This window comes from Megalops cyprinoides, chromosome 2, assembly GCF_013368585.1.
Source record: "Megalops cyprinoides isolate fMegCyp1 chromosome 2, fMegCyp1.pri, whole genome shotgun sequence".
NCBI classification, from domain to species: domain Eukaryota; kingdom Metazoa; phylum Chordata; class Actinopteri; order Elopiformes; family Megalopidae; genus Megalops; species Megalops cyprinoides.
In genome coordinates this window covers 60,315,494-60,338,462 of record NC_050584.1, presented here as the reverse complement: position 1 = coordinate 60,338,462, position 22,969 = coordinate 60,315,494, and the positions used below count along the sequence as shown (strand labels likewise).

General features: G+C 42.8%; 1 protein-coding gene and 1 long non-coding RNA gene across 3 annotated transcripts in view; one reads left to right on the top strand and one right to left on the bottom strand.

Annotated features, from left to right (window-relative positions):
- Window positions 1-3,258, bottom strand: part of znf438 (zinc finger protein 438) — a 47,388-nt gene extending 44,130 nt beyond the window's left edge. Inside the window, exon 1 of the mRNA XM_036521618.1 lies at window positions 3,146-3,258. Within this exon, the coding sequence (XP_036377511.1) occupies window positions 3,146-3,186 (41 nt within the window). The 5' untranslated portion in view covers window positions 3,187-3,258. The remainder of the gene's footprint in view (window positions 1-3,145) is intronic.
- Window positions 2,050-10,609, top strand: LOC118772933. 2 transcript variants are annotated; one of them, XR_005004717.1, is made up of 3 exons: window positions 2,050-2,118; window positions 10,236-10,348; window positions 10,528-10,609. It is a non-coding gene; the product is annotated as an uncharacterized LOC118772933 (long non-coding RNA). The 2 variants fall into 2 exon arrangements; XR_005004718.1 differs by lacking the exon at window positions 2,050-2,118 and adding an exon at window positions 9,137-9,469.
- Window positions 10,610-22,969: the final 12,360 nt, after the last annotated feature.

The following is a 22,969-nucleotide window of genomic DNA, read 5'->3' as shown; positions in this document are numbered from 1 at the left end:
CTTGAGTATGTTCACATTTAGGCTAACCTGCACATTCAAACACTGCTGTGTTGGCATTGCCTGTAAAATCTCTGCCTGAATTGCGTAGGAGGAGAACACAGCACTTCAGTTTGACTCTGAGTGTGCATCCTAACACTGGCTTCTGAAGGCCACACGGGCCCTGCTGAACGCCTCCCATCACAGGATTGGGTGGTGGTGTATCAGTCTGTCTGTCCATCTGTCATTCCAGCATGGGAGGGGTCAAAGTTGGAAAAAAGAATAGATTTGCTCTGATGGACTTTCCCCCTTCTCCTCTTTGCCAGCTACAATTACAAATCCCCCAATGCAGTCATGAAATATTTCCCCTGCAAACCCTTAATAAAACAGTGCTTTAAAAGTGCAGTATGTTTCCCCAATATCACTGTACACCCACAAAATTTATTTTTTTCATTGCGTGTATATGTGGCATCTGGTAGACTGACATGTCACGTAATGTGACTACTCATCTGAACTAAGCAGATGCCACATTTGGGATCCTGAAACTCCAGGTAAAAAAATATGACTTAGAGTAGGTAATACCACTCTCACTCTTTAAAATGTCTGACATTATTTCTAGAATGGGACATTAAAGAATGCAGACTATTTGCTATACTTTGTCTAAAGCAGGTACACCTCCTTGGGTTCCAAGCACTTGTGTTCAAAAGCAGTTATACGACCTGACCAATTAATAAGTAAGGAAAGATGTACATTCAACACTCAGCAAGTGTCTCACATTTTGAAAACAGGGGGACTCTGCCAAGGGGTTTTTCCTTGTTAAAATACTTCTAAAACAAGGAACCTTCTTTTCCTTCAAAAGGAAGTAAAACTTGCCTCATTGAGCAGCTGCCCTATAAAGATTCATGCTTCTCATTTTCTCTTCTTTAATATTAAAACCTGTTTCAATTGGGATATAAATTTCACCAAGCAGCTTCAGCACCGTGAAAGTGTGCAGTGTGCAGTGCAGTAAAGTTTAATAATGCGCTGGAAAGGAACAGCCCAGAAACTTCTATGCCATTTCAGATATGCTGGTTCTGTTAGAACATAGGAGGCTGGCCTACATTCTGCGGATACCTTCACTAAGTTAACATTTACCTTAGTGTTTGTAATTCTTCAGTTGTCCATCTTACACATGAAATCAGTCTGAAGTGCACTGTCCATAACTTTCACCAATAGAATTTAACAAATGAGGCTCATACCCCCCAAACACACACACACACACACACACACACCTCTCACAGCATGAGGTCGAATATCAGTGGAATGAAAAGAAAATGTTATATAAGAATGAAAATTATGTCTTATCCTTGACATCTCATGACAAGGTGCATTCTGGTTAGACTGAAAAGCAGCTTTTTGATAATCCAAGTCCTTATTTAACGCAAGAAGGAATTTCAGTTATAATTCTTCAATGGGTCAGTATATGAAGGGTTTGACAAGTATATGAAGACAACGCCTGGACTGGAAACAACTGTGCCATCTATATAATTGGAGATTATCTGCTGCCGACAGCAAAAACAGTACTCATGATACAGGACACAGCCAGGATCATGATCCAAGATTTCCCCAGCTTTGATCTTTATGCAGGTGAGTCGTTCATGACGTTCACAAAAGATGCCTAGCAACCGCCAGAACGTGTCTGACCGATACGTTATTGTATACATATAGAGCGGAAAGGACAGACGGCGGGGAGCCAACGGGCTTCTCTAATGAGGAACTCTCGTCCTCGGGCTTCGACCGTCTGTCAAAGAACGGCTTCGCTAATTATCCCCTGTAGAAATGCTGGCTTCAGAAAGCCTCACTTTTATCAACAACAAAACTGACATCAAATTGGCATAACTGGTTGCCATCTGTGGGCCTGGTGTCACCAGCAACGCATAATACGGCTGACCAGCCTGAATGCCACGTTACAGCTGACCCTTGTTTCGAGACACACCGAACCACTGAGAAAAGTAAATAAATCGATTCGAATGTTTGTCATGTCAGATAGAATCGATTTCTTACACTCGTGATTTGAATCCCGAATGATTCAATTTGCGCTGGTCATCAGCTTGGAGTCTAGCTATGATACACGGATTAACTGGGCAAATGCGCAACGGGAAAGTAAATTAATGAATTGGTGAGACTTGGATTAATTTCTGGAACAAACGACCGTGTCTGTTCAGTGCAATTACGCTTTTGTTTTCAAGGAGGGCTTTAATGATGATTTGCGTCGGGGGAAACCCCATTCACACATGGGTATCGAAATGATTTGCTGGCAGCGATTCATTGCGCGACGCGCTGGGGAGCTGAAGGACGGTTGCTCGGCAAGCATGTGAGACTATTTTGGACCGTGTTCTGAGACACACAGAGAAGGGGGCAGGGAGTGTAAACATGACTGCGCGCACACACACAACTTGCTTGCATCACATTCTTGACATCTGCTTGGAACAATTTCATTACTGGATAGCAATTCATCACACATGTTCTTAAGGGTTCGAGGGTGCCTTTACACGCCAGCCAAGTTGACTTTAAAAGTAAGCACGGTCAAACAGTTTTGTTGGTAGTTGGTGCAGATGGTAAACCGCTCAACAGGAGGTGTGATGATCTGGGAGCCATTGGTGATTTAGCAGAAGGGACACCTTTCACAATTAACTCAAGCTTTTCCCCACCGTGGCTGTAGCTAACTAAATGAACGATAGCAGTGCTATACATCACACTGGTTGCCTGGAGAGTTACAAAAGCTCACTAAATGCCGCTGTTTCTGGATATGATTAGCTTGCTAGCTAGCCAAATTCATAAACCCACAGACTGTCCACAGCGGATTAGCTAGCTAGCAAGCCTTTTTTCTTCAGGGCAATAATACGTGAACATTTACGGAATGGCGTCCATTAAATTGCAAGGTTTACACAACTATAGCCAATGTAACCAACGTATGGCAGGCACGTACGTGTAACTAAGCAGCTAGCTAACAAGTACCTATTTTAGCAACTGTTTTTCCTCCTTACTTCGAGAGGCCACAGTCTGCAATTGCACTGTACACTCCTATTGGCTGAAATGACGGCCGTAGTAATATTATCCAGGAACCCTATTGGGTTTCATTTTCTGTACCAAATGCGTATCAAAATAATTGTAACACAGTAAACCTCACCTTTCCGGTATTTCGTCCGGATCGTATATAGGTTTCTTCATTCATATAGCAAGTGCAACACATTAATTCTCCTGCTGAACAGCAGCTCTGTATAACTGTTTCATTACAGCCATTTTGAGCTATACCTTCTAACTAAAACCGAGGGGGAAATTGCCTGGTACGATTATCGCCTGTTCTCACCCTGTACATATTTAGCTCAGTTTTACCTTTTTAATAAAGACATATATGTTTTTAAATTAATATTTCTTCATCAATGTGATATTAGGTGTGATTTAAAGACTCATACGTTTAACAATTTGTACATCCTCCCTTTTCACTTAAAATGGTACAGTTCAGGCAACACTGGGTCATCTTGTGAAATGTGACCAATCAACAACCTCTAAATGTATCCGTCCAATAATGTCATGTTGTCAGTGTGTTGTCTCCGCCCACCTCCGTGACAGAGTTAAATTTGCGAGCAGAAGCGGCGTGGTTTGCACGTTGGATTGAATTGAAGAAGTTGCGAAAGACGGGTTGACATCTCAACGTTAATTAGCCAGCCAGCTAGCTAATCAATATTCCACGTGTATTTGCTATTACGGCGGACATCAAGGCTTCTTAAGTTAAAGAGGGAATGCTAGCTAACAGTTTGAGTAACGCCAGTTCAGGTATTTTGGGGGATGTGCTCGCTAACGTAAGCGTTTCGCTTAGACTTCGATTAGTTGGCCAGCTTCTGTTGGTTGGAGAACGACAATTATATTTCATTACCGATCAGCGAGCTAGCTTACTGGGCCAATGGCTATGCCGTTTTCAGGTGTTTAGATTTTCATTTATGTTTACGTTTTACGTTACGTTAGCTAACATTAATCTGTATCGGTCAGTCGCAGTGTTGAGTACCCTGCAGTGGCTTGCACTGGAGTAACGTTGTTTTACTTGCCTTAAGTTGCCTTTGAGTTATCATTTTACGTTGTCTGCGCGTACTGCAGTTGTGAATTGACATAACTTTCATATTAGCCGTGTTAATTCTTGTGTATATCCAATGCTTGTGTATGTGACGTTAGCTTACTCGTAGTAAGAAGGTTCATAACGTCAAATCTCCATGATCATACACATTTGCGAACAAATATTCTATAAGTAGCCAAGTAAGCGACTGTAGTAAGACTTAAGAAAACAAACAAAAAAGTGATTGTGGTTCTCTTGGAGTTCTAGCACTGTCCAAGGTAGTCAAATTAGGTGGCAATATATTTAAAAGAAGTGCACTGAACTATCCCAAAAGAGCACATTTTTCAATGTGTTCTTTTGGGATAGGTCTTCCATGTACCCCAGTTCGCTGGTGCAACCCCTTAAACCAACTGAACAAACTTTATGTATCCTGTGGACTTTTCCACTTCTTTCAAGAAGTCAGAAAATGTGATAGATTCAGTTCCTTAGTAAGGTCAGAGTTTTTTTTTTTTTGCGAGTTCTCAAAGACCTTCACAGACACAATGAAGTGTCTTCTCTTAACTTCATGTATTAGTTTAACAACACTTTTTAATCTAGGAAGAAACAGGCCTTGAATTTTTTCATGCTCGTCGAGTGGAATTCAGTTCCCATGCTTCTCACTTTGAATAACAAATTTGAAGCAGCATCGCAACCTTTTCCATTACTTTCAGCTTGAAATGTCATGTAAAAAGTAACTCCATTCAAATGCTTATGCTCATCTTGGAGCAGAACTTGTACTCTGGTCAGAAAATGCAGTCTGTCAAAGGCTGAGTGAACAAAGTGCCCACCTAGCACAAAAGCAGGGTTACTTACCTTAGGATCGACTGAGCCAAGTAATCATACAAAAACATCAACTGCTACCTCCAGTGCCTCTGCCTGCTGCCATTTATCATGAGTCCAGAGTATTAATGAGATTATTACTTTTTTATCTCATGCCATATTTTCTGAGTGGTCCTGTATGCCAAGTTACATTAGTCCTAGGGTAAAAAAAAATTCACTTTGACATTTTATTAACTACTGAATGATACATTTGTAATTGGATGCAATGATAGAATAATTGTCCATCATTTGCTGCCTGACTGAGGGGAAAAAGTCTTTGAAAAGAGACAAAATTTTGGCTGGACTGGTTCTTTGGTTCAAATTAAAATAGCTGTGTTGCAGACTTGCATGTGTAGCTTGTTTCTGACATTTTTAATCTAGAGTGTAAATATATTTAACTTTCTCTGTTATATAGGTTTGCATATATGTAGGTTTCTGTCCATTCACTGTATATTAGGTCAATGTATGACTTAACTAAACATGTATTTATATAACTCCAAACATCTGTTGAATGGTAGATACATTTTTATCCAATCCTGACAATTTGAAATGGGAACACACTGGGCCCATGCGCTTCTGGTTAGGTAAGCGCACAGGTAAACATTTACATTTATTCATTTGGCAGACGCTTTTATCCAAAGCGACTTACATAGGTTACAGTTCTTTACAATGTTATCCATTTATACAGCTGGATATTTACTGAGGCAACTGTGGGTTAAGTACCTTGCCCAAGGGTACAGCAGCAGTGTCCCAGCGGGGATCGAACCGGCAACCTTAAACGTAAACCGTAAACGTTTTGACTGCTCAGATGCAAAGAGAAGAAAACAGTAATTTTGCATGCTCTGCATCATCAGTTTCAGCCACCGTATAGTGAGCGGCAGTGGAACTGCAGTATCGCTGACATTTCATTACTGTTGATGCTCTTTTCCAGTGTGACTTGCATAGCTTACATTCTTATATGTTATTCATTCATACAACTGGATGTTTACTGAGGCAGTTTAGGTTAATAACCAGCAATCTTTGAGTTTCAGGCCCTTTTCATTACCGTTATACCACATCACTGCACAATTTTCCCTGAGAAACAGTAAGGCTGGGCAGTGTTCATGAGAAGGGTACTGCCGAATGCGCCAAACCTTGAGACTGTGTGTGTCTGTGGTATTTATGGTTTGGGATATAAAATTACCCATCTTGATACTGGAATTTTTCTTTAAAAGAAAACAAAAATAAAAAACCCCGCATGGTCACTGAATGTAGAGGTGAAAGATGGAAGGAGGGGGGCAGTGCTGGAGCCCTCTGCTGCTTTGCTGTCAGATGCAGCCTCATGCCACTGCTACTGATGTAATAGGATATGATCTGGTGAATCCCTGCCTTTCACGGTTTTACCTGCAAATGTTCCGGCCTCACAAGAGTGAGTGTGTGGATTTCATGTTGCAGTGGGTTTATACCTTGATGGGTTTATACTGCCTTAGAGAGGGCTGCAGTCGAAAATGCCTTATCTTGTGAAGTTTGAAATTGATTTGCTTTTTTTCATTGTTGTTTGTTTCTCTTAGCCTTCTGTGAACACCACGTCTGGGGAAAATGGAGATGTCTGTCTGGCAGCGGTTTCCTCCTCTCATTTCATGTTTTACCGACACCTGAAAGTGAGATTAGAGCCGTGAGCCGACTCCAGGTTGTTCAGTTAGCAGCACCCAGACAAGTTGCGCTTTCGTCGACACCAAAATGCCCGTTGGTTTCGCCTGACGGAGACGGTGACGTCACAGTTTCTGTCCAGGAGGTCTGACAGCAGAGCAGGCTAGGTCTCGGTGCTATCCCTCGAGTCACATGTGGGTGCCCACCTCAGAGAAATGGACATCCCCATCACAGGGCACTTGCAACACAGTCTTGCTGGTTCCCTCTTGACCGTCCCCTGGTCCCTCCACCATCCCTCCAAGCCCCAAAGCCACAACAACGCTCGCTCCTGTCTTCCTGATAGAGGGAAGGCTTCTGACAGAGAATAAAGCAGGGCTGTAATCAGGCCCTGCATGTCCCTGCCATACCGGAGCGTGTCGGCGAGCCAGCATCCTTGTCCCTCAGGTCCTCCGCCGGGTTCCAGGGAGATACCGCACTGCCAGGCCATCGCAGCCCGACAATATCTGCCTTTGTTATCGGAGCCAGATTTCAAGAGGGGGTGCGGCGGGGTTGAGAAACACATGCTCACACCCCCGCAAGGAATTTGCAGGAAGTGGATCAGATTAGGGGGGTTGTTTACCCTAAGAAAGCGGGAGGAAGGGCCAGCTCTCTTTTACCAAGACGAATAAAGTTTAATCTGAAGTTATTGAAAGACCCTCCAAAAACGCTTTCAAATTACGAGTCTGGAAACCTCAGGCGTGCTGTCTGCCAAGATTTTCTCACCATTTCAGAGGTTCCCACAAGCATCCATGTGGTTTGCTTCAAAGTTCAGTGAGGCTGGACTTTTATTACAAGGCCGGTGTTTTACCTGTGCTGAGTACAAAGCAGTAGGGAAGTGTGCGGTATCTGTCCACTGAACTGAGTACAGTTACAGTACAAACAGCCACTGGGATCTGTATTGTATAGCCGTGAAATTGGGGGATACCTTGCCAAGCGTGGTTCGCATTATACCGTCTCTCTTCAGTAAAAGCGCATCTGTCGTCTGTGACTCTACCATGCTAAAACCTGCACTCACAGCGCTTCTGGTTCCCCCGCTTCTCAGAGCCTTTTTATGTTAATATCCCGACGCAGCCAAGCGTGGCGTTGTCAGTTTGCGATGTGCACCGCTCCGGGGTACGCGTGTCTTGTTCGGTTAACCGTCTCCTCAAACCACAATCCTCCCTGGCAGGTGTTGCTTTCTGCAGCGGCAGCGAGGCGGAGAGAGACCCCCTTCTTTCTCTCTCGGAGAGGTGCCACCGCTGCCGCTAGCTCTCTCTGTCTCTCTCTCTCTCTCCCTCTCTCAGCCCGCCAGCCATGGCACTCAGGTGGAGTGGGCCCCCTGTCACAGACCACCACTCATATGGGTGTGCACACACGCATGCAGTGTATCCTGTGGGATTACCCCAATGCAGATGCACATACACACTCACGGGGGGGTTTGGATGCTATCGTCTCTTTAGACACTTTTTACATTAAATGACGTTGTTGCCATTTGGCAGACACTCTTATCCAGAGCAACTTCCATAGGTTGCAATTTTTTACATGTTATCCATTTATACTGCTGGGTTTCTACTGAGGCAGTTACGTAGCTTGCCCAACAGTGCAACAGCAGTGTTGCAACAGTGAATCGAACCTGCAACCTTTTGGCTATGAGCCCTACTCCTTACCACTACCCTACACTGCCGCCCCGCTGCTGCTTTTAATGACAGCAAGGGGGAGTGTAAGGTAAATGGAGGCCTGTGAGTGGCTGAGGTACGGCTCGAGTGATGGTAACTGAATCCCAACTCGGCAGGTTGTGTGCAGAGGGCACAGGGGTAAGGGAAGGGTCGGTCCCGTCTGTATGTGGGAAATAACGCCGTGACATTAGCTGCAAACGGCAAAAGGGAGGAGCACTCTTATTGTGCAAGATTGTGCCCAGCAATTCAAATGCAGGCGTGTTGTGGATTCAGAAGTTATGCCATTTTTTTTTTAATAGCAGGGTTAAAGTTTCTGGTTTATGAGGGTCTGCCTCATTTTTGGATACAACATAACTATGAAAGGACAAAATCAGTTATGTTAACCTTACCTCTGGTACAGGTGTAATTGTGAGTGGGCGTGGCTTTCCAGAATATACAATAGGACCAAATCACAACCTCAGTGAAAAGGAGGCTGTTGTGGATGAACAACGTCTAGAGCCCCTGGGGAGCCATTGGAGTCACATGCTGATTATAGTAACTTCTACATCTGAACCGTGCTAGAATGAATGACTTGGTACACGGCAATAAATATTTCAGAAACAGTCAAGAAAGGACAGCTTGCTGGAGATGTCCCTCATCTCATCCCTGTAGCTGGGGTAGGAGGGGACATTACATTATTGGCATTTAGCAGATGCTCTTACCCAGAGCGACTTACGTCAGTTACAATGTTATCCATTTATACAGCTGGATATTTACTGAGGCAATTTGGGGTTACTTCACCCCAAGGTACAACAGTAGTGCCCTAGCGGGGAATCAAACTGGCACCTTTTGGTTGCAAGTCCTGCTCCTTAACCACTATGCTACACTGACACCTCCGGAGACTGGGCTGGGTTAGGTCACTACTTACTGTAGGCATATGAGCTCAGCGGGGAGTCAGGTACTATATACGGCAGGAGTGGGGCAATGACTCAGCGCTGCACTGATCATCACAGTGACTGCAGAATGTTCACTTCACAGAACGTGTTCTCACTTGGCTTTGTCTCTTCGGGGACATGCTGTAACTGGCACCATTCAAAGTCTCCAGAGGCTGATTGGAAACTGTATCGTCTGTGTCGTCACCTGGGTCCTTTCCAGACTTCACTTCCAGTCCTTTTTCGTGATGTAAGAACATGGTGGGAAGGAGTTGGCTCACAACGAGAGCTGGGATGATTGCCATTGAGTGGTGGGTATAGAGGAAGCTGGGAGGACCTTCACCGGCTTAAACAGTATGTTCATATAGACCTGCTTTTGTTATTATGAAAGTAATTTAAGATCAGACTGTGCCAGTGCTTATTCCTTTAAATCATTATGATTACTGTTCACACTCTGTAGTTGCTGTAAGAAAATGCCTGAATTAGAGTGTCTGCCAAATAGAGATATAATAGAGTGCAGTTTTAGTTAATGTCACTACACACACACACACACACACATACAGAAACTTGTGTGTATTCACTCAAGGTAATTTGTCTGATGTGCATGCAGTTTAGGGCTATACTAATACATATGAGAATGCTCTAATCAATATTCATGTAACATTTGCATGCATATATTCATGTTCCACTCAACCTTAAACTGCTGATATTTTAAAGTACAGTTAAAGTAATTGGAAGATTCCAAGACCGGTTCATGGACAGTGCATGTTATTATCGCACCGCGTTGAGCAACAACGGAGCGTGTTTGCAAGCGTATAAATAAATACAAAATAAAGGTTGACGGTAGGCCGCCTCCTTTGAGGGGCTATCACATGACCGCCGAAGGAGTCAAGCTGGGCCGTAGCGGCGGCAGGCTCTTTCGTCTAGCAAACGTGGGAGGGCGGCAGAATGAATCATATCAGCCCTTCAATGCGCAAGCAACTAAAAGAACAACAACAGCACAAGGTGTGTGGGCTTGCTGCACTTTGAAAGTCAGCGTGTGTGTTGACGGCTCGGATGACCACTCTGTTTTTCCAGCTGTATGCGGAGCACGATGCCCACCGATAAAGGGAAGCAATGAGAAAGAAGCCGCTTTTTGACTCACAAGCAAACCTGCACTTGTCTGTCATCGGCCCAGATTTTTCACGTGGGTACGTCTTTTTTATGTTTTGCATTTTTGTGGGGGTTTTTTGGGGGAAATTACCAGGTGATAGTGATGTCTGCCTCACCGTGGGAACCCCTGCACTTTTGCAGGAGCACTGGCACACAGCGAATGAAATCCTCCGACACAATATTGCGCACCAACAACATCTTGTTTTTCTAACTGCAGGTCCCACAGTGCACCAGGAAAACACAGAGCATGAACGGAGGATAGACATTCGCTTGGCAGAACCGAGACCCCCACCCCAGCAGAACAAAGCTGATCGTGTTCCGGTGCAACGGACTCCCAGTCATTTTCAGTGGGTGACACGGCTCAGACTTGAATCTGGGTCTAAGCTGCAGGGCTCAGCCTCCACTCCCAGCTGGCTGAGCCACTTGGAAGCCACTTGGGGTGGCTGGACCAATCAGAGGAGAGTATGCATTGTGTGCAAAGAGTAAAGCAACATGCTTGGTGTTTTTAAACATTTTTCATTTGTACCTTGTTCCTGTAATTCTGCTAACTCCCCTGAGTTCAGCTTATATTAACAACAGGCGTACATTATTGATTGTGACATAGTCCTTCATGCTACAGTAAAATGAAAGTTGTACGTACATTCAAGTGAAACGTGTAAGACCATCCACAGGGAATTTCAGAAAAAAAAGTAGAAGATTGGGATTAAAATGCATATTGCCTGATCTGGAAAAAAAAAGAACAAGATCCGTTTGCTTGATGTATGTGAATTCAAACAGAATGGATTGTGTTGCCTTGTGGTGTAGTAGCTGGGCTTGTAACCAGAAGACTGTCGATGGGTGGGACGCCACAGCTGTACCCTTGAGCACAGTGCTTAACCTGAAATATTTCAATAAAAATGCAGCTGTATGCAAGGGTACTACGTAAAACATAAAGTATGTAATCCTCTCTGGATAAGGGTGTGTCCTCAGCAAAAAGATCATAACTGACCACGATAGATTATCAAAATCACAACGTGACCCAATGCATGCATATTGTTCTGCTGTTCACTTAAACGAAACGAAGGATCCTGTGGACGATAACGTGACTCAAGTTCCCACGTGAGATGACAGAGGCCTGCATAACAGCTACTCTATATTATGAACAGATAGTCAGCTCTTGTGCTTCTTCTGGCCTCTGTCTAGGAGGTCCCAGTTGGAAACTAAGTGTATTGTGCACACAGCATTGCTAAGATACAAATGCTCTGTTGTAGATTATGCCCATTGAACCTCATGATGAGCAACCAAATCAGAACACTTATAACCTCAACTATTGGCTATCTGGTCAATATACAGAAAGTCTGTCTGTTTTCTCTAGGCCCAGTGAATGTGATGGATCGAGATTTACTTTCTTTCCCAGTGAGGTCATCCTCAAAGTAATGAGTCACGAGCGTGTCTGTCCGCACAGGTGATGTCACCAAATGCGTCAGTCCCTCTCGCGTGGCCTGTTTAGTATCAGCTGAAGTGGTTGTCCAGAGCGCTCGCCTGTCTTGGACGTACCTGAAGGCTGACCTAACTGCTTCAGCTGTCAGGTGCGGATCACGTGTCCCGAGTCCGAACGAAATACATCTGGTGGGGATCTAACCACTGTTGATGCTTCTTCCAGCTCCCAGAAACGACCAACCAGTTGAAACTGCTTTGGAACATTGTGTTTTCAAAACTGTTGTGTAATTGCTCCTTTCCTCAAAGGTGTGTGTGTATGTGTATGTGTGTGTGTGTGTGTGTGTGTGTGTGTGTGCGTGCGTGCGTGTGTTTTGACATCCGTCTGCTGTGTGTTTAATCTATTTATAACCGTGTTTATTTTCCTGATGAATTATACAGCAAAGTGGCTTTTGTGCATTCTGCTTTATCAGGCGGCACTTTGATCAGCGGATGATCAACGTTGGCTCATCTGTTATCTTTGCACTCCTCCGCAGATTCCCTTTAGTGTTGTGGAATTCATCTTTTGCTTTCCGCCCGACACCGAAAGGTGCACTTCATCAGAGGAATGCTTGAGAGAGAGGCATTATAATGTCTTTCATTTGCTTTATATTGGTTTATGTCATACACACCGACTGCCCAGAATCCTGCAGGAGATCCACTGAAACATGGTTTCACAGCAGTCTCGGCATTTTTTAAAGCTTAATGACATGGAACGAGCGCGGCCTTTACATAGATTTATTTTTATTTGTCCTCTGCGGAGGCTCGAATGTAGCCTAATGGAAATATTAAATTAAAAAAAAGCATACCTCGCTGGGCTTCAGGTCATTATTTTGTGTGTTTTTTCCACTGTCGGAAATATACGAGCAATTATGTAATGTTCTATTTATCTGTGAGGGATGTGTCAGCTGCTGCCACTTAAAACTGCTTTGATATACTGGAGAAATATAATATTGTCTTGCTCGCAAGGAGTCTTTCACTTGGGCAGTCTTGCACTTGTGATCATTTCATCTAAATCTTAAGGTAATGTCTTTCTTGTTTAATGTACAGATTTCCCCCCAGATTGAATTGGTCTGTTATTACGAAGATGCCAAGTTGTTCAAGCAAGCTTTAGCCCCAGCAGGAGAACAGCAGACAGGTGCAGGACTTCCTCATAGTGAGCAATTAGTCATCGCCACTGCAGGGAAGTCAATTAAGGCATTACTGAGCACATGGTTAAACAGACTGATAGGTTTACCATTACTGTGACCACTTAAGAACTGTATTTATGCCTTACCTTTTTCCTTGGTATGCTATGTCATTTAATAATTGATGTGTGCATTCTTAGTATTGGGTGTTTAGAATGAAGGGGCAGGGAACTGTAGAGGGATATAGTGAAAAGACAGGCGAAAAGCAACACAGGTTGGAATTTATGTGTTCGTTATTTATTTATATATTTGGACATCAGGGTAATACCTGCGCTTGCCAAATGTCAGCAATGCACTGGCAAGCAAAGATCAATAAATGTTTTTATCACGTAGGGACCTGGATTCAGATATTTGGAATCTGGAAAAGAAAAATATGCATGATTTGTGTGTGTGTGTGTGTGTGTGTGTGTGTGTGTGTGTGTGTGTGTGTGTGTGTGTGTGTGTGTGTGTGTGTGTGTGTGTGTATATGTGTGTATATGTGTGTGTGTGTGTGTATTACACTGCACTATTGTGAAATTGAGTTTAGAGGGGGGTGATTCAGAGCATGATCATAATTCCTATTCCTCTGGTGTTTCAACAAAGTCCACCTACAACAATGAAGTCAAGGCCTTCTTTCTCCAGAGCTGTAAAACAGCGATATGAAACACTTGACTGTCTGAGCTTAGTTTCCTCCAGATTTCAGGATAGGCTTTGAGCTCTGTGATTTCTGAACTGTAACAATACAACTCCCAGAGGAAGGCATTCTGTTTGGTTTCTTCGGTCAGGAAGGTGAATCTGTCAGAGATATTATATTTTGCAAATGATGGTATTCCTCTGCGCTGAGCTGCAGCGTTGCTCTTAAACATGCACACTCCACCCCAGAAATCAATGACAGCTCTATGTATCATGCTATGTATCGATGGCAAGTTGTTATTTTATATCCAGAACCCACAAAGCAGTATTAAGCTGCTTCAGCAGATCTTTATCTGTGGCCCTGCCGGGTGGCTGCAAGAATGTAGACATTTTATTATTTCTGTGGATTTGTCTCATTTTTCACCTGTCCTATATTTCGATAAACATGCATTTGATATACTGCATTTGTGATATGTGTGAACTGTGATCCCATTATGTTTTGGTTTCGCACATGCCATACAAATCAAAAAAAATATTTGTGATACGCATTATAACTGTGACCTCCATCCTGACATTTATATGAACTCTGACCCCGAGTTGAGATTGGTAGTAGAACTGTGACTCTGTGCTTTGGTTGTGTGTGTTGTGGAGTTCTTCTCTCCCCTGCCTGTCAAGCAGTGAGTCTCAAACACAAGTTACAGTCTGAGCCAGAGGGTCTGTCTAACTCTAATTCTATAATCCTTGTCCGTATTTACTTATTTATTTATTTGTTTGTTTCCCAGGATATGGGCCAAATGCAGCTACCGTGGTCCATGTTTATTGCCCCAGTCTCAGGCAAGGCATCCTTACTGCAGTCATTTCCTTGGCCCGAAATCAGACTGTAGCCTGTATCACAAGCGACCGCACAAAATCATTTCAGTGACATTTTCATTCTTGGGGAAGAAGCGGGCTGCTGTTATGAGCACAGAGCATTCGGTGAAATGACTTTATACTGCCCAAGGAGCACTCCAATAGTGAGGGGGTCATAAGGAATTGACCTATCATGGAAACCGCTTTCCGCTATGGAGTGTCAGACCCAGAGAGACTGAATGGAGAACTGAGGCTGGCACATATTTGTGACGAAAGGATGAGACAGTTTTTAAGGGAAATACAAGGATATGACACTGGGAAACTTAATTTGACATACACTGTATACAGGTATGAATTTACTATGACAGACAATATAGTTTTAGTTGGTTATATGAATATATTGTGTGTAGTGAATGGACACCACACATTCTAACTGAAAAGGGGCGGCGGTGTAGCATAGTGGTTAAAGAGCAGGACTTGTAGCCAAAAGGTTTCCAGTTCAGTTCCCTGCTGGGGCACTGCTGCTGTACCCTTGGGCAAAGTACTTAACTCACAATTGCCTCAGTAAAAGTCCAGCTGTATAAATGGATAACATTGTAAAAAAAAACTGTAACTGATGTAAGTTGCTCTAGATAACAGTGTCTGCTAAATGCCAATAATGTAATGTTAAAAAAAATGTAAAAAGCATGCAGTCAGCGCAAATTACCATTGAACCATTACAGTCATGTCAGTTGCCAGTTGATTAAGGCCTATTCACTCACTAGGCATTTTTGTAATCATTGTTTTTGTTCGTTATCTGTACATTTTTGGGATTCAAATCTGAATGAATCAGCCAGATAATTTATTTCCCAATGGAGAAAGCAAATGTTAATGTGCGACTTGCATACACCTGCACAAAGCTGCATACTCTTTTGTTTAGAAGATTTAGAAGTATTAAAGATTAAGGCATTAGAGGTTCCAAAGCTCATTTGAGGACAATGGAAGATTGTTCACGAATGGTCATCCAACAGCTTTGTACTGTAAGGACTTCCCTTTTAAAAGACCAGAGTAATACTTTCCTTCCTACTGTACCTGACTTCAGAGACGTTATTCCTCAGAGGGCAATCCGACTTTGAGAAGAAGCCTCCAACAACAATACCGTGATGTACTGGATGAAGTGATTTGCAGATGGTGTGTTTTTTTTTTTTTCCTGCCAGCTATAACAAAAAAAATTGCCGTCAATATACCAGGCAGTCCAACAAATACACTGTAAATTTAACTGCGGTTTTAACTGTGGTAGCTGCTTTTGAGAGTCACACCCAGACACCATTGGATTAACAGATGCCATTGTGGCCGGTTGGACCCACACAAGCGCTTCGGGTTATAAGCATAGGATTTGACCGTGCAAAATAATATAAGAATACCTTAAATTACGTTTTCAAAGTTTTACCCGTGACTGCTTCCTCCGACTGTGGTAGCTGGGTTATGACTGTCCTCGAGGATGTGAAACCTTCCTCCTGGTCAGGATACACCTATACGAGATGGAGGAAGTGAGTCTGGTGTGACCTCTGTCTGATCAGGAAAACCGGTGAAATCATGTCCTCGAAACAATTTGTGTTGATGGATTTCTGACTTTTTAAGCGTAGGAATTCACAGAATTTCCCTCAATGTGGGCACCTACAGAAAGGAGCTCATTGGCTGAAAGGGAGTTCCAGAATATGAAACTGAAAGTCCTTGACTGTGCAAGCCTTTTTATTGGTCCATGAGAGCAGGCAGCAAAATAAACTGATGCAACTGATATAAAACATGATGTACACTCAGCAAATTCAAGCGCAAACAATGGAAACGGAAATGGGGGGGGGGGGGGGGGGGGGCACATCTACGGTCAAAAAGCCTCCAGATGTGAAGGTGTATTTTGGGTTGACTTTGATGGCTGTAGGGAGTACAGATGCATGATATGCAGACTTGGGCTGAAGACACACCTCTCCAGACTCTACCTGGACTGACACCCTTGCCAGTTTGATCTTGTAAATCTCAGATTCTTGGCTTGTACTTGTAGCTCTATCTCTTACCTTGTATTTGTAGCACATTTTTGCCTAGGTAGCATAGTGGTACTTTATTGTCCCAGTGATTGTATTTGATATGTAACCTTAGATCAGATTAGCTCTGTCTCGCTACACTGACCTTGTGCTCAGCTTCAGCACTATCTGCATTGTATGACCTGTACACATCTTGCCCTTGTGCCTGTTTGCCCACTATATGCACTTTTGCATGTCACTTTGGATAATGGCGTCTGCTAAATGAATAAATGTAAATGTAATGATATTTGGCATGCGATTGGCTGACACAGTCCCACACAGAGCAGGGTGTGCCCTCGCAAGATGTGTGGGGCTCTCTCTCTCTCTCTCATGCTGTCTCAGTCCTAACTCAACTTTCAATTATTAGTATTGTAGTATTAGTATGATTTCATTATCTAGAGTACTACCACAACAGGATAACAAATTTAGAATATCAGATACAATGAACACAAAAATAAAAGGGATAACAATGTACACACCAATAGATTTTAGTGTAACACCAATAACATAAAAATTTAAACAAAAAAAAAACAAACCACACACGCAGAAATAAAATGAGAAAATGGTACATGAATGAAAACGGACGATAAAATAAAGAACAGACACAGGCTTATTGGTTCCAGTTTAGCTTGGATCTGTGGCCAATTCCACAGAACCAATTGGCCCAGGGGATCTCTGTCTGGGGAGACCTAACGGTTCAATAAGGCTTTGTATTTGTAGAAGTTATGGTCTGCCTGGTTTCAATGGCACCAGAACTTGGCAGCTCTGTGTTTTGGATTTTGATGTGAAGGAGAAATAGCCCGAGTCCAGCCTTTCAGGTGTAATTGAGGGCACTCACACAGACACACGGGATGTTTTTACAGAATACTATTATATGGTTTCTGTTGGACTTTTGTCTCAGCTAGTGAAACTGGGGTTTGTGAGGGGGACACAGGCTCCACCGCTATTCATTCTGTAACAGTGTTTTATTAGTAATTTATTTTTGCTGAATTAATTTATAACATGAAACCGCCCTCTGTGCTTTTTCCTTCTATGCAGAATGAAACTCCCTGGTGAGGAGACCCAGATAGTTGTAGTTGGTGTGGTGCTTCAGTGCTGTGTTGCCCAGAGTAAAACAATGCCTCTTTGATGGAGACTGAGATTTCCTCTGGAATACCGCAATTTTAGTTTTGTCTGGGCGACTGTCTGTGCCCAATACTGCACTAGAGGACTTAGGCTGTCCTGCGGTCCCTCCTCTGTGGGAGACAGGAGGACTTGGGTCAGCTGCTCAGAGCAGGAACTTAGTGTAATGTAAAGCAAGAGTAGACCTGAGGCTGTAGACTGCTCCAACATTGTTGCCACTTTGTTTGATTCAAATTTGTTTAATGTCTATCTGCCCCCTCCTCCCGGCTTTTTCCCCACATCTCTTTCTCTCTCTTTCCTCTCTGTCCCATTATCTCTCTCTTTCTTGGTGTCTCTCTTTCTTCCTCCCCCCTCTCTGTCCCTTTACATCTCTCTCTTCCTTGCTGTCTCTTCCTCTCCCCTCTCTCTCTTTCCTTCATTCTCTCTCTCCTTCCACCGCTGATTCTCAGATGACAGCCCAGATGGCATAGTGGATCCCCTCTCCACCACCCCGCACCGAGCCCCTCTCTCGCCGACATGTGTCCCAGAGGCCTCTCCAACGGCCCCGATGAGACAGCTGAAGCCCACACTGTTAGCATTAATCTCCCTAATGACCCAGGCTGTACGGGAATCAATACTCATTTTCACTGAGCAGCATGATCCCTTAATGTAGAGGATGGCTTCTTGTTACTACGTACTCAGCTTCACGGCAGGAGACTTTCACGGCAGGAGTTTTTTTTTTCTTTTATATTTTTAACCACTTGCCCGTTCAGCTAAACCTTATTCTGTTTTATATTGATGTGATTACTATCCGGGACACAATTCCTTATTCTCCATGTCCTGATCTACATTCATCTGAAGGTCCTTTTTGTGTTGTTACATAGTATCTGTCTGTGACGGTTTATCTTGTTCTACTACAAGTGCATAGCAGTAATGCCCACTGCAGTAACCACAGTGGATGCTGTGGGCCCTTGTTTATAATGTGTTTTTACTTATTTTGAATTGACGTGCTCCAATTTCAGAGCAAAGAATGTGTTCTCTACAAAACTAAATGTTAGGGAGTGTAATTTAGCAGACACGATTGATAAATTCAGGGGTTGACAGATAACAGATAACATGTTTGAAAAGGATTCTAAAAAGACAAGGATGTAGCTTTGGGACCTGGCGCTCTCGCTCTCTCTTTCTGATGTTGCTGATGCGAAAACAGGGTTAAAAGGGAAACCGGAGGAAACACAGACATCTTAGCAGACAGCACATTTTGAATAGAGCCTTTGCAGAGGTTCTGTTTTCCCCCTCCGTTTTAGTATGTATGGGTGGTCGGATGCCAACGAAGGGGGAAATGTAGTGTGCAATGCCACAGGTCTTCTTTATACATTTCAGAGATGTCTATGCTCTGATATTATTATTATTATTATTATTCTATGTTTTCCAAAGACTGAAAAAATGACTTCATGCTAGAGGCAGTATCCAAGGAAAATGGGAAAGATTTTTGTTTCCACTGAATAATAAGCAGTTCTCTCTTTTTTTCCGTGTCTGTGTGTGTGGTTTTTGAAATGCCTCATCATTGATCTTTGCTGATGTGGGCTCTTTCTGTTGCTTTCCATCCAGGGACACGCTGTTTCACCCACTCCCCCCTCCCCCCTACCTCCCATTACTTTAACGGCACTGCCGATTGGTCCAATGTGGCACCTGGAACAGGTTCAAATGCAGTGGGCTGCTAAAGCTATTATTTCGTGTCATTTCAAAGCCCCGCCACAGACCGTTTCCCCCCTGAATAATTCACAGTCTGCTGTTAGCGTAGAATATAACAGGTCGGCCACAGGAAACTGCGCACCTCATATAAGTAAATAAATAAAAAAGGATTCTGCTTGAATGTGTGGCAAACTAAAAGTAATCTGACATGGTCATATATCACCCCCCCCCTATAAAGTTTATTGCTGACTATTTATTTGCTATAGACACTCTGAACAGGAGAACTGCAGTACCATCACTAACACATTTGCTCGAGTTCTGTTCCTCTGAAAGGTAACTTTGACTCTGGCGTATCACTGTTAAACTTGAATCATCTACATAAACATAGATTTTGCATCCGTGACAGTTGCGCTGTAAGATTAATGCTACAAACGCAGAGAGTAAAAACACAGCCACACAGTGCAGCAGACAATGATGACTTTGACGCTGCTCAATCATAACACCATGTTGAGAATTCATGATGTAAATGTTTTCATGTTAACATGTTGAGGGGAAAAGGTTTTATTGTAGCGACAATTCTACTCTAGTTTATTTATTGTTTTTCTTCTCTTGAAACTGCATTTCATGAAAGCAACTTTGATTTCGTTTGATTCAGTAGCATTACAGTATGGAAAGCAATATATTTAACTGCTAATGTCTTAAAATATTTGTATTTTCAGAAACGGGTAATCAAGTACATAGTTAATATAGAATACATGTTTGTGGCCCTTCTCTATATTGAAGTTTCCCATCACTATGGCAGATTATAAGATTCAATATTTGTACATGCGATTTACTGCACAAACTATACAGCATGCTCAATGCCCTACTGAATTATTCCCAGATGAGGTAATCAGTTTCTGCTGACAAACCAATGTTTCGGAATGTTTTCCTTTTCCATAGTTTAACATCTTCAAGGTGATTCAATCAAAACTTGAATTGATTTCCAATGAGAGATAAGATGTGTTAATCAATGCACTAGGAGATACTAATGTCTTTAGTGGGAAGACTACTTTTTTGGTCTATAATTATATGCAATTTTCTCCCGTACCTGCAAGCTGCGAATATCGCCTGTGTATTTCAATAGGATCACTCGCTGTGTGGGATCAGATCGTTATCAAAACACCCCACTTCTGCCATGCCCTGGGAAAATAAAAAAAGAGAATGAGACAGAATGTTTGATGACCTTAGCAGATCATTCCTGCGTGTCAAACACTCTCTGTGTTGCTTAACAGAAGCGTTAAGTCAATCTTCCCAGCAGGATTAAACATATGATCAAAGTAGACTGAGTTACTCAAATGATGACTGTTGTTCCGATTTAAAGTTTGAGTACATGTGTGGAGATTGCGTTTGTTTGAGCCCGTATGAGGCCTTCATTGTAAAGGAAGATGAAGGAAAGGAGGGTTTAGGGGGTGATTGTAGACAAACTCCACGTAAAAACCTGAGGTTCCCGGTTACGAGAAGAGCACAAGGGAGCTAGGGGAAAGAGTGAAAGAATTAGGCTTGTGACCTGTAATTGACTACCATCACATCTGAAAAAAAACCACATGTATTTCAGCTGTCCTAGTTCTTGAATCATATGAATGCTTTTTCCCTTCATATTTGTGGAGGCATCGTCCGTAGCATGTGACTACTCTGCGATTGATCTAGAAGATCTGTGATAAGGGATTAGAGGCAGCTAATTGGACATAAACCTGCAGAGTGTTTTTGCTTCTTGTGTTTTTTTCCCCTCCCCTCCTGATGTTCTGATAAACACTTCCCTCGTATCAGAGAACAGCAAGGCCATTCTTCGGATGGTGTATTAAATCACTCCGGATGGTCCCATGACCCAAGCCCGTATCGCGTAACATTCTTGCTTCTCATTTCACCTGAATTAAAAAGATATGTGAGGAAAAAAAGTGGTCAAAACATTTAAAGATACTGGCACTGAGCATATAGCATATTGAGATATTGCACCTTTCTGTCCAGGCTAAATCTAAGGATAAAGCAACATGTATTCAACTTTAAAAAAATTAACAGAAGCCGAGTGCCATGTTTTTTTTTTTTTTTGTCGCTTAAACAGCTGAAATAAATTAAAAAGGTTAAGGAAACTCCAAAAAGTTGACACTTAATTTGTTTTGCCAAGGTCAAGGGCAATCTGCTTTGTGGTTTGATTGAATAAGGCCTCTAATGTACTAGGCCCTATCACATTTTGGATATTTTTGTACAGCCATTCTTTATGTTGTAATAACCTGTAGCATAATTCACAATTTAAGAACAGCACATTTTACACAGTAATAAAGTAAATGCAACACCCACTTCAGTTTCAGTTTATCTTGAACATATTACGGTACTACTATGTTACTGACATAAAGAGAGGGAGTAGAGTCATTTTGTAAAACTAATGTATGCAAATATTGGGGGAAAGTATATCTAATCAACTATTTAATTAGATACAGCAGCTTAATGTCTGCCCCAAAAGCACAGCAAATAAATAAATGCATACATACATACATACACACATATATACTTGTGAGGTGTTACTTTGCAGCCATTCCTCAACCAATCCCCAAGTGAAGTGAGATAAAAATACTCACACGTAATTAAACACCTACCCCTCGGAGAGGATACATACGTCCAAGGAGAGATTATAAACTCATCCTGTCTGCAAACGCCATAGTGTCCTCAATTTACTTTGCTTTAACCACGTGACTGGGTATGTCCTTTCCCCTTCTCATGCTAATGTGGGAGTGTGTGGTGGTGGACACTGAAATACAATTCATTCTGATGCTGCTGTCTATTGGGTCATCCAGGAATGGCTGCGAATGACGTCATGGTTGCTTTTCAAAGACATTTCTAAAGGTAAGCTTTTTCAAACACCGCGAAACGGATGCGTAAAAGACGATGTCACAGCCAAGTGCTAATTGAACCACTCATTCTTAACAAATGTTTTTTGTTTTTGTTGTTGTTATTGTCGTTTTGTTTTTATTTTTTTTTGCGCGAGGGAATCCAGCTTCAGTGTATTAGGGATAGCGTTCAGTCATAAATGTGAGCTATTTTATATAAGATTTCTGGTGAAACAGTAAGTATTGGAGCCAGTGTTTTCTCGCGTTTAACCCAGTATAATCTATATAGGCCTATATAGAAGACAAACGTTTGCTATTATTATTATCATTATTGTTAATGTTATTATAATTAATATTTTATTTGTTTTAGAAAACTGCGGAAATTTTCATTGCACATGTCATGTTTATCACGTACAATAAATCTATTTGAATCGAGCTGGATTTTTTAACTTATAAGCACCACGCACTTAGCCCACTAACTAAACGAAACAGTACCTGCAGTTTTCCACCTGTGTTACGAAGCGATGCTCCCACCCCAGAAAAGGTCCCGTGTGCAACAAACAAACTTTTGCCGCGAGGACGGGACAGGTCCCCAGCTCGCGAGCGTCTCGCGCACGGGCGGATAGGCAGAGAGGCTGGAGCACGCGGAGCGCGAGGGGAAAGGAGGTGGTGAGGAGGGGGGGGGGGGGGGGGGGATCGAGAGGTGTAGCAGTCAGAAGGTAATGTCGTAAAGCAGAGTGTCGTAAACCAGGTGCAAGGGAGGGGAGGTGGAGTGCAGGGAGGAGGGGGGGTACGGGGGGCGAGAGAGGAGGTGACTCTCCAGCAGCATTTAGACACAGCGA